Source organism: Lactuca virosa, chromosome 4 (assembly GCF_052849685.1).
Source record: "Lactuca virosa cultivar CGN04683 chromosome 4, Lactuca_virosa_CGN04683_v6, whole genome shotgun sequence".
In the NCBI taxonomy this organism is placed as follows: Eukaryota; Viridiplantae; Streptophyta; class Magnoliopsida; order Asterales; family Asteraceae; genus Lactuca; species Lactuca virosa.
The window spans coordinates 327,824,681-327,837,407 of NC_136429.1; the positions used below are offsets into that span (position 1 = coordinate 327,824,681).

Sequence of the window (12,727 nt, forward strand, 5' to 3'; positions counted from 1 at the left end):
TTTCTAAACTGTGACAATGTTTGGCGGATGAGTCCACAGTGGTCCCTTTGGATGATATTTAGGTTGATGAACGTCTGAATTATATAGAGAGACCTATCGTGATTGTCGATAGGAATACGAAGACCTTGCGCAACAAGGTACTAGACCTAGTGAAGGTGTAATGACAACACCCGAAGGATTCTGAGTAGACATGGGAATCGAAGGCCGAGATGAGCGGGCACTACCCTAAGTTGTTTGTGGCGGAGGACTTTGAGTACGAATTCTGATTCAAGTGGGGGAGAGCTATAACATCCGTATTCCGAGGTATGAATTTTAATTATGTATGAAAACTTGGTTGGCCACGACGTGGTGATGGCACCACCATGACGTGGCAAATTGATTTGTGATCGCGCATATTAAATGGGTGCAACACCTTAGCAATAAGTGGCCACACCGTAGCGACCATTTTGGGTGAAAACCCTAATTTCCGGACTTTAAGCCCTATTTAAAGGAAGTTAAGGCTAGGGTTTCCTCCACCTTCAGCCTCATCACCCTCAAATGACTCCTTTTGCAAACCCCAAAAATTAGTGCCTTAATTCAGTAAGAAAACCTCCCTTCCCTTGTATGCATCTTCTGGACCCTTTATAAGTCCTCAAGTTTCCATCTTCTCATGGCATGCTTCTTAGATCTAGGTTTTATGTCATATTATGGTACCTTTGAGGTGGTTTTTGTGGGTTGAAGAGATAAAATTTACAACTTTGTAGTTTCTCAATATACCAAGAGCATTATATCCCATAGATCTAGGAAATGATGGTAATTTGGAAACCTTCCTTGATATTTGATATGTGTGTGTATTTGGTTTATGTGTGTGAAATCCGTGACATATATGAAATTTGTGAAATATTTTTGTGGGTGAAATTTGTAATATATGAAATACGTGTAATGTTGATTAATTCTATAAAATTGTGAATCAATAATGCATCTTGTAACGTTGGTATGAAATCCATGAAATTTGGTATATGTGTGTGGATGTATGTTTATTTGGTATATATATATATATATATATATATATATATATATATATATATATATATATATATATATATATATATATATATAGTGTATAATGTGTATTTTTATGTACGAAAACAGAAAATTATGTATGTATATTTGTATTTGTATGCAATATGGATTATACGTGGGTATAATATTGGTTTAATGTATGTATAATGTGTATTTGTATTTATGAAAACAGGAAATTATGTTTATATATTTGTGTTTGTATGCAATGTGGATTGTATATTTGTATAATATATATTTAATGTGTGTATAGTGCGTATTGGTATGTATGAAAACATAAAATTGTGTATGTATATGTGTATTTGTATGTTTGATATATGTATATGTGTATTTGATCGAATGAAAACATGAAGTTATATATGTATTTTATGTGGCTATGGTTATGTTGCTTTCGCATTTTTACCTTAAATAGCAACACACCTTCTTTAGAATGATTGTATGCCTATTTGTAATATCATATAAATTTGCAGGCTTTGTTGGATTGGGTTGTTGCCACCACGAAGTGATATATCAGGGGGAAATGAGGGGGACAAGGATGATGACACATCCGATTAGTTTATGCTTTATTTCATTTTGTTTGACTTTGTATGATATTTGTTTGGAAATTTATAACACTTTTTGTATTAAATTTGGCGTATATGTACATATTTGGATCTTTATAACACTTTTTAGTCTTCATTCGGCATGTCGTAATGCAACAGATTTTTCTGGAATTAATATTTCAGTGTTTATTCCATTTGTATTTTTGCACCTGAAACAGGCCCATTTTTTGAGCAATAACGACGGAGTAATAGCGATGACGGATTAGAGGTGATTTGTCGCCTCTAATACCTTTAGTTGCACTTTATGCGAGGAATCGCTGCATTTTTTATCGCCGCTGAGTCGTTTTGTGTAGAATTAGTTTTTTTTGTAGGGTCGTAAGTATTGTTAAATATACTAAACATATTTGTTTGTATTCATTTATACGACTACAACTGCAGACCAATCTAAAAAATTAATGAGTGGTGAACATTTTTTCCATGTTTAATGACTTTTGCATGCGTAAGAAAATTACGTTGAATAAGAACATTTATGAATTTACGTTAAAATCACATTCATTTTTTAAAACAATTACACCCACAGCAGGATTGTAACCTGTCGTTATAAAAATAAATACTATAATTAAGATATAAATAAATTAGAAAACTAATACAAAGAACTCTATAGTACAATAAATAAAATCTAGTTCCTACAACTTGCTGTATGCAAGTCTCCAATAAAAGATTAACACGGAAAAAGCTGAATAAATTGAACTCTTTGAGTCTTATTCTGTAGTAGAAGTATAAACTGGTAACTAATGTCCCTTTCCACCTGGACTTGGACCGGAGTTTTTGATCTCTCCAAGAATCTTATCATTGATGAAGTCGTGTCCCTTCCCTCCAGGACTAGGTCCCGAGTTCTTGATATTCCCAAAATAACCAGCATTGGGGTACTCATGTCCCTTTCCTCCTTCACTTGGACCTCCACCTATTTTAATAGATGCAAGACTAGATATGTCCATGTCATCCTCAGCGTAATCTATAGGCTTACCAATATTTATTGGTCGAGCAACTATTTTGAAGATTAATGAGGTGAGAAGGAGGAGAGAGATGGTGAAAACGTAGTTAATTCTGGCCATTGCTAAATTTGGTTTGGCAATCGATGTAGTTGCAAATAATTAGTTCGGAAAGGAGTTCTTAAATGGAGAATCGAAACAGTGGTTTGATTGCAAACGGAGATTCAGAGAGAAAGAAGAAAGAATATCTGTGGTAGAATTTGCATGAAGGTAATCGTATATATAATACTTATGCATGCATGTTAAAGTAACCAGAACGTGGAGCGAAGCAACCTTACCAGAGGAACCAAGAAAAAAGATTACATTACATCACGTGACAGAATAGAAATTTGAACGAAATTCTGGGAGTTGAAGCCGCCGGTTTATAATCAGTATAAGAACAATAGGCCTGCTTCAACCTCGTTTCAACTATAGAAAAGTTGATGGAGACATTTATTGCGGTATCAATTCCATACGAATATCAATTAGTCAATCCCATTTCAAAAGAAACATTTGGAAGAAATACATAAAGAAATAATCATTTGTAGAGGTGAGTTCTTTTGGTTTACAATTTCATGACATATGAACCTGCGTCGTAGTCCCAATTTGAAGAAAAAAAATTAAATTAAATGAATGATCCACTAAAACTATATATGGCGTAGTTGCTTACGAAATATTTTAATGTCCTCGGAAAGTTCCAGATTTTCCCTATTCATATTCCATGAATGATCCGAGAGGGTGGTATTGGATTAAAATTGTAGTAACGGCTGGAAACTCAATCTCCGTCCTTTTGTCTACTATATTTTTTTAAAGACTTTGGTCTGCTATTCAATGAATCAATGAAAGGGCCTCATGAATCAAAAAGTTACTTATGTTTATGGAGTAGTGGTCATTGAACACAAATATGGTAGACGTCACCTCATTGTGGAGCGTCAGGTTGGAATTCGAATACCTTAAACTACCTCTTATAAGGAACTCGAACTTGGGGTGCTTGCTGAAATACTGCGAGTAGGCTTCCATTTAATTCGTTTTCCGTTTAAAAAAAATAAAAAAAATTCAAAAAGTTACTTATGTTTATAAAGTGTCCATCATTAACCAGAAATATGTTTGACTATCTCCATTCACAACCCAACCCGACATAACTATTCATTAGAAAACTAATTTTTCTCTCTTCCACTTACACAACCCAACCAAAAACAAACTTTCATTTCCATTAATAACCAAACGGAAATCATTTTTTTATTAAATAAATATAACTTATATTTCTTTTTTAGTCATATAAAGCTTATTAAAAGTATTATTATTTTTAGAAACATATAATTTATGTATTTATGATATTAAAATATTAAAAAAATAGAAATGAAAATGTATAACATTTGTCAAACATGCTTAATAAAAATGATAAATCAAGTTACAATTGTAACATGATAAATAAAATTACATATTTTGAAGGTACAAAATACATATTATTCGTAACTTCCAGATTTTCTCTGTATGTGCTCAATCAAATCGTTTATTACAGCGATATGAGCGTTTCTATAACGAAGTTGTTCCCTATTGGTCATATAACTGGATAAGTTTGCAATTCGTTCGGTAGAGTATTAAAAAGGTTGTTCGTCATCTTGAATAGAATTGCTTTGTTGTTGTATGTCATTTAGAAATTCGGTTTGATCATAATAGTGAAGGTATGTGTCCCGTTCATCCTCAACGATCATATTATGAATAACGATACAAGCAATCATGATTTTCCCCATAACATCTTTGTCCCACACTAGACATGGACGTTTAAGAAATGCAAAATGGGATTGTAAAACTCCACATGCTCGTTCAACATCTTTTTTGGCAGACACTTGACGTTCAGCAAACAACTTGTGTTTCTCGATTTGTGGAGCAGTTATTGACTTGACAAAGGCAGCCCATGAAGGATAAATGTCATCAGTGAGATAATATGTCATATTACTTTCCTAACCATTCACAACATAACTCACATTTGGTGCTTGACCTGCCAATACATCACTAAAAACAGGAGAGCGATGGAGTACATTAATATCATTTCACGAACCTGGTGTTCCGGAAAATGCATGCTATATCCATAAGTAATACGATGCAACAGCTTCCAAAATGATTGTTGTTTTACCGCTTCTACTTGCATATTGTCCAGCCCAAGCGGTGGTACAATTTTTCCACTCCCAGTGCATGCAGTCAATGCTTCCTACCATATCAGGAAATCCACACTCCTCCCCAACATAGAGTAGTCTTCCCAAATCATCTTGGTTTGACCTTCTAAGGTACTCTTCACCAAAGCATCAAATGACACCTTCTACGAAATATATAAGAGCATCTCGTGTTTCAGTTTCACTCATTCTTAAATATTTATCATGTGAATCTGCTGATGTACCATACACCAACACACGCATAGCTCATGTACATTTCTGTAACTATGAAAGACCTCTTCTACCGGTGGCATCACGTCTTTGTTGAAAATATCTGTCATTGGATGTAATAGTGGACACTATACGGAGGAATAGAAGTTTTCGCATTCGAAATCTACGTCGGAAGATTACTTCGTCATATATTGGGTTGTCAACAAAGTAGTCTTCCATCAAACGTGTCTCACCCTGCTCACGTTGTCGATCACGATACCTCCTTCTTGCTCTAGGAGGATGATCTCCTATGAGCATACTTGGCATGCTTTTGAGTAATTCAATAACAATGTCATCATCTTGTCGATTTCGTTGAGCAGATCGTATTGACCATTCATCATATTCATTCATATTAGATGATTCAGAACTGAATGCTGAGTTTTCATTATTAGACATTTCAATGAATGTAGGAAATGAAAATTAGGTGTTTAATATTAAAATATGTCCATATTACAATCTATTTATACAAGAAAATTATTATTTTTTTATTTTTAAATTTACATAACAATAACTTTTTATCCTTTGAAGTGGGTGTCATATCTCAAATGGACACTATATGGAGGAACCTATACGGATGAATTGAAGCTTTTTATCCAATTATTTTTCTAAAAATGTATGTGTTTTATCCTAAGTGGAAATGTGTAGTGGATATTATACTTCCTTTTTTTAAATATATATAACAAAAATACTTATAAAGTAATATGTAAAACAACAAAATTACATAATTAAATATCTTATAAATACATGAAATACAAAAATACATAAACGTATCTTACAAATACATGAAATACAAAGTACATAATGTAATACCGTACAAATATAGGAAATACAAAGTACATAATGAACTATCTTACAGATCCATTAAAACATACTGGAAATATACCATATGTTGAGTTACTTTTAGTTTCCGTAACACTTCGCCCTTAAAAAACTGTTTTTGTCTTCGGGCGAAAAGTGTTCCTTTTCACCACTACAAACAACGTTAAAAGACCCGGTTAAATAGATTAAAGAACCCGGTTTTGCAACCGGGTTTGATGCTGGCAAGTCCTATGTGGAATCCGTAATAGAACCTGGTTTTAAACCGGTTCTTTTTATTACAAAAAGAACTTGGTTTGCTTTCATATAATCGGGTCATATAACACTTTTAGTTCAAATTCCATATGCATATTAGAACCGGTTCCCTTCAATATAACCGGGGAATATGAAAACAAAATATATATACCGGTTCAATGTAAACAACCGGGTCGTAATAAACTTTTACTCTTTTTCCATAATTTAGTTAGAACTTGGTTTCTAGATAAGCAACCGGCTCCTTTTATCACGCTGATATATTTTTTTAATATCATTTTAAAAAAATAACAGCACAATAGTTATAGACTATCAATTTATAACACGGATTGTACATATAAACAATGTTTTTTATGTGGAAATGTTAAATAAACAACCATAATAGTCATTGATAAAAATATAATTAAACAACGTCAATTGTCTAAGTAGCAAAAGAAATCATGGCTTTGGTAATTTCATACATCATACAACTTGCATGAAAACTTAAAAAAAAACAAACAAAAAGAGAACATTTATCTTGACTTCACATAGGGATTGTCCAAAAAATCAATTGTAGTAACTCTTTCCTCTAATATGTAACGCCCGTAGATCAAGGCTAGTCAATTTAGAGACAATGAGCATCAAAAATGACTTTTGATAGAAGATTATTTAGAATTAATAATCTTAACGAAGTTGTAGTGGTCGTGACAAGGATTTCGGATATATAAAGAACGCCGAAATCCGAGTTATAACGAAGAAGTTATGACCTGTCGAAGTTTCGCGACAGAACCGGCACGACACAGCGCGACGTAAATAGTGAATTTACGATAGAGCAATGTTTAGCCTTAATGATCTAAACGGAAGTCGTAGAATGCGTTAAACCGAGAGCGTGCATGAAAAGAACGTCCAAATCTGACTTCGTATGAGGAAGTTATGATTTTTCTAAGTTTCAGCTTAGCAGTATGCAGCTCGAAGTTCGAATATGAGATCGAGGGATTACTAGCCGAAACAATCTAAACGGGAGTCGAAGATCTCGTCGATAGTAGTTCAATGGTACAAAGACAGACGAAAACGGAAGTCGGATGAAGAAGTTATGAGTTTATAACGGAGTTTTCCTATCCCGGCCTACTAAAAATAATATAATAAAAATAAATTCAAAATTAGCCGACGGAGTCTAAACGAGAGTTGTAGAGCATAATCTCACCTACGCGTGGATATAAAGAACGTCGAAAACGGAACTCGTATGCAAAAGATATGAATTTCTGAAGTTCGAAACACAAATTTCGAGGCCGTGTCAAAGCTCACAACGTGAGCAGGGTCCTCACGACGTGAGCATAGACTGCAGACCCTCCAGAGCAAGTGGACGAGTGACAAACGCAGTGACGACCAAGCTCACAACGTGAGCACTTGAATCTCACGACGTGAGATTGAAAAATCGGCCCTATAAATAGAAATCGAGGGTCAGCCGAATTTGGTTGCTCCATCTGTTCTCTCTCACTCCCGATACTCTCTCTAGCCATCTTGAAGTACCCCCGAAGCCCCAGTATCATCCCGAAGCCCGAAGCAAGTCCCGAAGCCCCAAAGATCCCGAGAAATAGAGTTTTCGAGCCGAAACTCTGCCCGCGAGAAGCCCGGTTTTCGTGAAGATATTCCGATTTCATCGAAGAATACTACTTTAAGAGTCGTAGTGCTGTCCGATAATCGTCTTATCAAGTGAGTACATAGTCCCTTTCATGAACATGATTTTAATACAAGTATTGTTTGAATGTATTAAGTATATGTTTTGTGTGAGTTATTTGATGATGTTGGAATTATGTGTTAAAGAACATACCTGATTTTTTTATGATAACTTAGGTTAAAGAGTAAACCTAAGGTTTGTTTTAATGGTTATGGGGTTGTATCTCTTTATGAGTATGAGCGAGATATATACGGAGAATTGAACTTTAAAATATGTCATTGATTTGGAAGCATGGATTAGACATAGTTATTCGTCCCTAGTCCGAGAGTATGGATTGGACTTAGTTAATTATCATTAGTCCAAGAGTATGGATTAAGACTTAGTCAGTTGTCATTAATCCGGGGGTATGGATTAAGACATAGTCAGTTGTCCTTAGTCCGGGAGTATGGACAGGACATAGAATCTGTCATTAGTCCGGGAGTATGGATTTAGACATGGACCAATTGTCCCTTATCCAGGAGTATGGAATGGGCACAATTATGGACTCGAGAACATGGATTAGATCCGGGAGTAAGAGTTAGAATTTGAGGTCCAGGGGTATGGATAGTCTCGTTGAGAGGGTTGACGGGGTGGGGGTAAGAGTTGGTTATATATATATATATATATATATATATATATATATATATATATATATATATATATATATATATATATATATACACAGAGAGAAAAATTTATATTGTGCGAATTCTAAATTATATATATATATATATATATATATATATATATATATATATATATATATATATATATATATATATATGTTATAACATTGCGGGATTGAAATCCCTATGTACTCACCAGGTTTTCCAAACCTGACCCACTCAATTTTCTTTGTATCACAGGTAGTGGCACAAGAGCATAAGTTGGTTGACATGACGAGAGATTTTGGATTATGGATCAGTAGTTATAAATAACTGTTGTAAGGTCTATTTTATACTGTTTATGCTTTTGGTCTGTATCGGAACATGACATCCCGAGATTTTGTTATTTAATGAAAATACATTTCTTTAAAGAAATGTTTTGATAAATTCTTATCACATTTTGTTTTGGGAACGAATTCCGCAACAGTTTTCTTTAAACGATTACTCTGATTTTAAAACAAAGCATAAACAAATCGGTCTTCTCTGGCCGCGAATTTGGGGATGTCACAGTTGGTATCATAGCATTAGTTTAAGCGAACTAGGAATTTGTAGGATTCTTAGACTTAAACTTAGAATGATAAGTGAAGATTGTGAGATGAGTGTCTGCCATATTTTAGACACGAGCACTAGTATATTTTAGGAAAGATGCCAAAAATGTTTTTATGTGCTAAATGTTATATGTTTGCCATATATGAAATTGTTTGTTCGGATCTATGGTCTGTTGCCGACCGGATCTGGAAACCTTATGTGTTTAGGATTCTAAGCGTACGACTACGATATTAGAACTAGCATGTAAACGTTTCGGAGTGATAAGGATGATTTGAATATCTAAGTTCACCTTATTCGGTGTATAGATCAGAAATGGAAAGAACCAGAAGTGGAGCTGGAAACGCATACGAAAACAGGAATCAACCACCTGTGATTGAGCAACTAGCTGTTGTAGCCGCAGCACCTGAACCAATCACAATGGCTGGAGTAGGAGCCATGATTCAAGCCATGATGGCTAAACACAGGGAGGAAATGAGACAATTGTTTCTGAACAACAGGAGTGAACCTTCAATACCTGTTGAACAACCAGAATTAAATAATGGTCAGTCAGAGGAGGGAAATTACAGTAGATCTGTTGGTCAGACTGAACCGCTGGTGGATAGGAGGAATAATCAAGAGGAAGGAGTTGAGAGTAATGGATGCAGGTACAAATATTTTATGAATTGCAAGCCATCAACTTTCACTGGAAAAGAAGATCCCGTCGGAGTAATGGATTGGATCTCGGAAATGGAATTAGCCTTTATGACATGTGGTTGCAAAGGCAAGTTACAAACCATATTTGTAGTGCGTCAGTTCAGAGGTGGCGCGGTTCGCTGGTGGAACACTCTGGGGAAGACCCTAAGCCCTAACGAGCCACTGCAACTGACTTGGGCAGAGTTCTTGGTGTAATTCAAGCGCAAGTTCTGCTCGGCCCAAAATCTGCTAGAGTTGGAGAACAAATTTCTTATATTGAAGAAAGACAGCATGTCAGTTGATGAATACACTAATGCCTTCACAGACAAGATGGAGTTTGCTTTGCGCATCGTCCCAGACGAGCTGACAAAAGTTGACCGGTACGCAAAGGGACTCCCATGGGAATATGTGGTGCCAGTGCGTCAGACACTTACTCTGGAGGCAGCTATCTGGGCTGCCAAGTCTGTTGAAGATATGATTAAGGGAAGAACCGTCAGCAAGGTTGAAGTTGGCGAGAAAAGAAAGTTCGAAGGATCCTCAAGGTCCGATGAGAAGAGAAAATTTTCGAAGTCTGGTTCGAAGAAGTTCGAAGAAGAAGCACAATGGTGTGATAAGTGCAAGAGGAAGCACATTGGGAGATGCTCTAAAGAAATAACATGCTTCAAATGCGGGAAGACTGGTCATTATGCCAGCGAATGCAAAAACAAAAGAGAAGTCTGCTTTAAGTGTGGTGAAGAAGGACACTTCAAGCAAAACTGCCCAAGAAGGGAAGAGATTACAAAGCCAAATGTTTTGCCAAAGCCAAAGGCAAGATCATTTCAAATGATCCTTGATGAAGCAGATGACAACACGAGGAATCAAGGATGAGGATTTTATATCCAAAGATCAAGTTATGAAGTAGCAGTGTGAATATTAACTTATGGTGTAGCCTATTAGAGGCATAGTATAGGGTGAACTTGAACTTTTGTGTAATAGTTTCAAGAAAATAATATAAACCCTAATTTTGTTATCTGGTGTGTTAGATGATTGTGTGATTTTCTTGTGAGGTGACTTGGATTGATTGCGGGACAATACTTGGGACGAGTATGAGTAGGTGTGAATGGTAGTAGAGGCCTATACTACCGGAAGCACAGGACTCGCACTTGGATCAGGGAAAGTCACAAGGTTACCAAGAAGCTAGTAATTGATTCCGTTTTATTCAAGTATGTCGTTACCATCGTTTCGGTAATGATTAAGAAGATGATTGTTGTTTCGACCCTAGTGGTCATATCAAATTGAGTCCGACTACGATGAGTTTGTTACGTGGTTCCGAGAACCGAGTTCGATGTAGCATTTGACTTAAGTCAGAAGATTGAAATCAAAGCAACCAATTGTATCGCGCTCGTTGTTAAAGAAGTTAGTAGCTCGAAATGCTACATGCTAAAATGTGATCATATCACATTAGAACATGAAGGAAGATATGTTCCATTCTTGAATTTGACTCTAAGAGACCTGAGTCTAAGCGTTGCATCATTCGATGAAAGGTCATTAAAGGACGACCCATTGGTCTGTTACAATAGATAAAGGAAAGTATTTATTCTAAGAAGAAGAAGGAGTCCTCAATAAGTATTTACTTTGTAACTCGAAGGTTACGATTGAAAGTCCAACATAGTGCGAAGAGCAGGTGCAAGACCGAGCATCGCCTGCGGTCAAGAAGTTCAAGAGTTAGATATTCATTCAAAGAAACATAGAAGTTACAGTTATTACTTAGGATGGAAAGATAACGTATGGAATCATTATACAAGCCCTATTTCCATTGATGATTTCGGGACGTAATCATCCTAAGGGGGAGATAATTGTAACGCTCGTAGATTAGGGCTAGTCAATTTAGAGACAATGAGCATCAAAAATGACTTTTGATAGAAGATTATTTAGAATGAATAATCTTAACGAAGTTGTAGTGGTTGTGACAAGGTTTTCGGGTGTATAAAGAACGCCGAAATCCGAGCTATAACGAAGAAGTTATGACCTGTCGAAGTTTCGCGACAGAACCGGCACGACCCAGCGCGACGTAAATAGTGAATTTACGATAGAGCGATGTTTAGCCTTAGTGATCTAAACGAAAGTCGTAGAATACGTTAAACCGAGAGCGTGCATGAAAAGAACGTCCAAATCTGACTGCGTATGAGGAAGTTATGATTTTTCTAAGTTTCAGCTTAGCAGTATGCAGCCCGAAGTTCGAATATGAGATCGAGGGATTACTAGCCGAAAAAATCTAAACGAGAATCGAAGATCTCGTTGATAGTAGTTCAATGGTAAAAAGACAGACGGAAACGGACGTCGGATGAAGAAGTTATGAGTTTATAACGGAGTTGTCCTGTCCCGGCCTACTAAAAATAATATAATAAAAATAAAGTCAAAATTAGCCGACGGAGTCTAAACGAGAGTTGTAGAGCATAATCTCACCTACGCGTGGATATAAAGAACGTCGAAAACGGAACTCGTATGCGAAAGATATGAATTTCTGAAGTTCGAAACATAAATTTCGAGGCTGTGTCAGAGCTCACAACGTGAGCAGGGTCCTCACGACTTGAGCAGAGACTGCAGACCCTCCAGAGCAAGTGGACGAGTGACGAACGCAGTGACGACTAAGCTCACGACGTGAGCACTTGAATCTCTCTAGCCGTCTTGAAGTACCCTTGAAGCCCCGGTATCATCTCGAAGCCCGAAGCAAGTCCCGAAGCCCCAAAGATCCCGAGAAATAGAGTTGTCGAGCCGAAACTCTGCCCGCGAGAAGCCCGGTTTTCGTGAAGATATTCCGATTTCATCGAAGAATACTACTTTAAGAGCCGTAGTGTTGTTCGATAATCGTCTTATCAAGTGAGTGCATAGTCCATTTCATGAACATGGTTTTAATACAAGTATTGTTTAAATGTATTAAGTATATGTTTTGTGTGAGTTATTTGATGATGTCGGAATTATGTGTTAAAGAACATACCTAGTTTTTTTATGATAACTTAGGTTAAAGAGTAAACCTAAGGTT

The 12,727-nt window shown here is 36.2% G+C and overlaps 1 protein-coding gene and 1 pseudogene across 1 annotated transcript; both read right to left on the reverse strand.

The window, feature by feature from the left end:
• Positions 1-2,319: 2,319 nt before the first annotated feature.
• LOC145168918 (uncharacterized) lies at positions 2,320-2,733 on the reverse strand. The gene has a single exon (XM_079087565.1). It carries the CDS (start codon positions 2,714-2,716, stop codon positions 2,393-2,395), a length of 324 nt encoding a protein of 107 aa, XP_078943691.1. The 5' UTR covers positions 2,717-2,733; the 3' UTR covers positions 2,320-2,392.
• A 1,500-nt stretch (positions 2,734-4,233) lies between these two features.
• On the reverse strand, positions 4,234-5,451 carry LOC145106113 (uncharacterized; annotated as a pseudogene).
• Between the last annotated feature and the right edge of the window lie 7,276 nt (positions 5,452-12,727).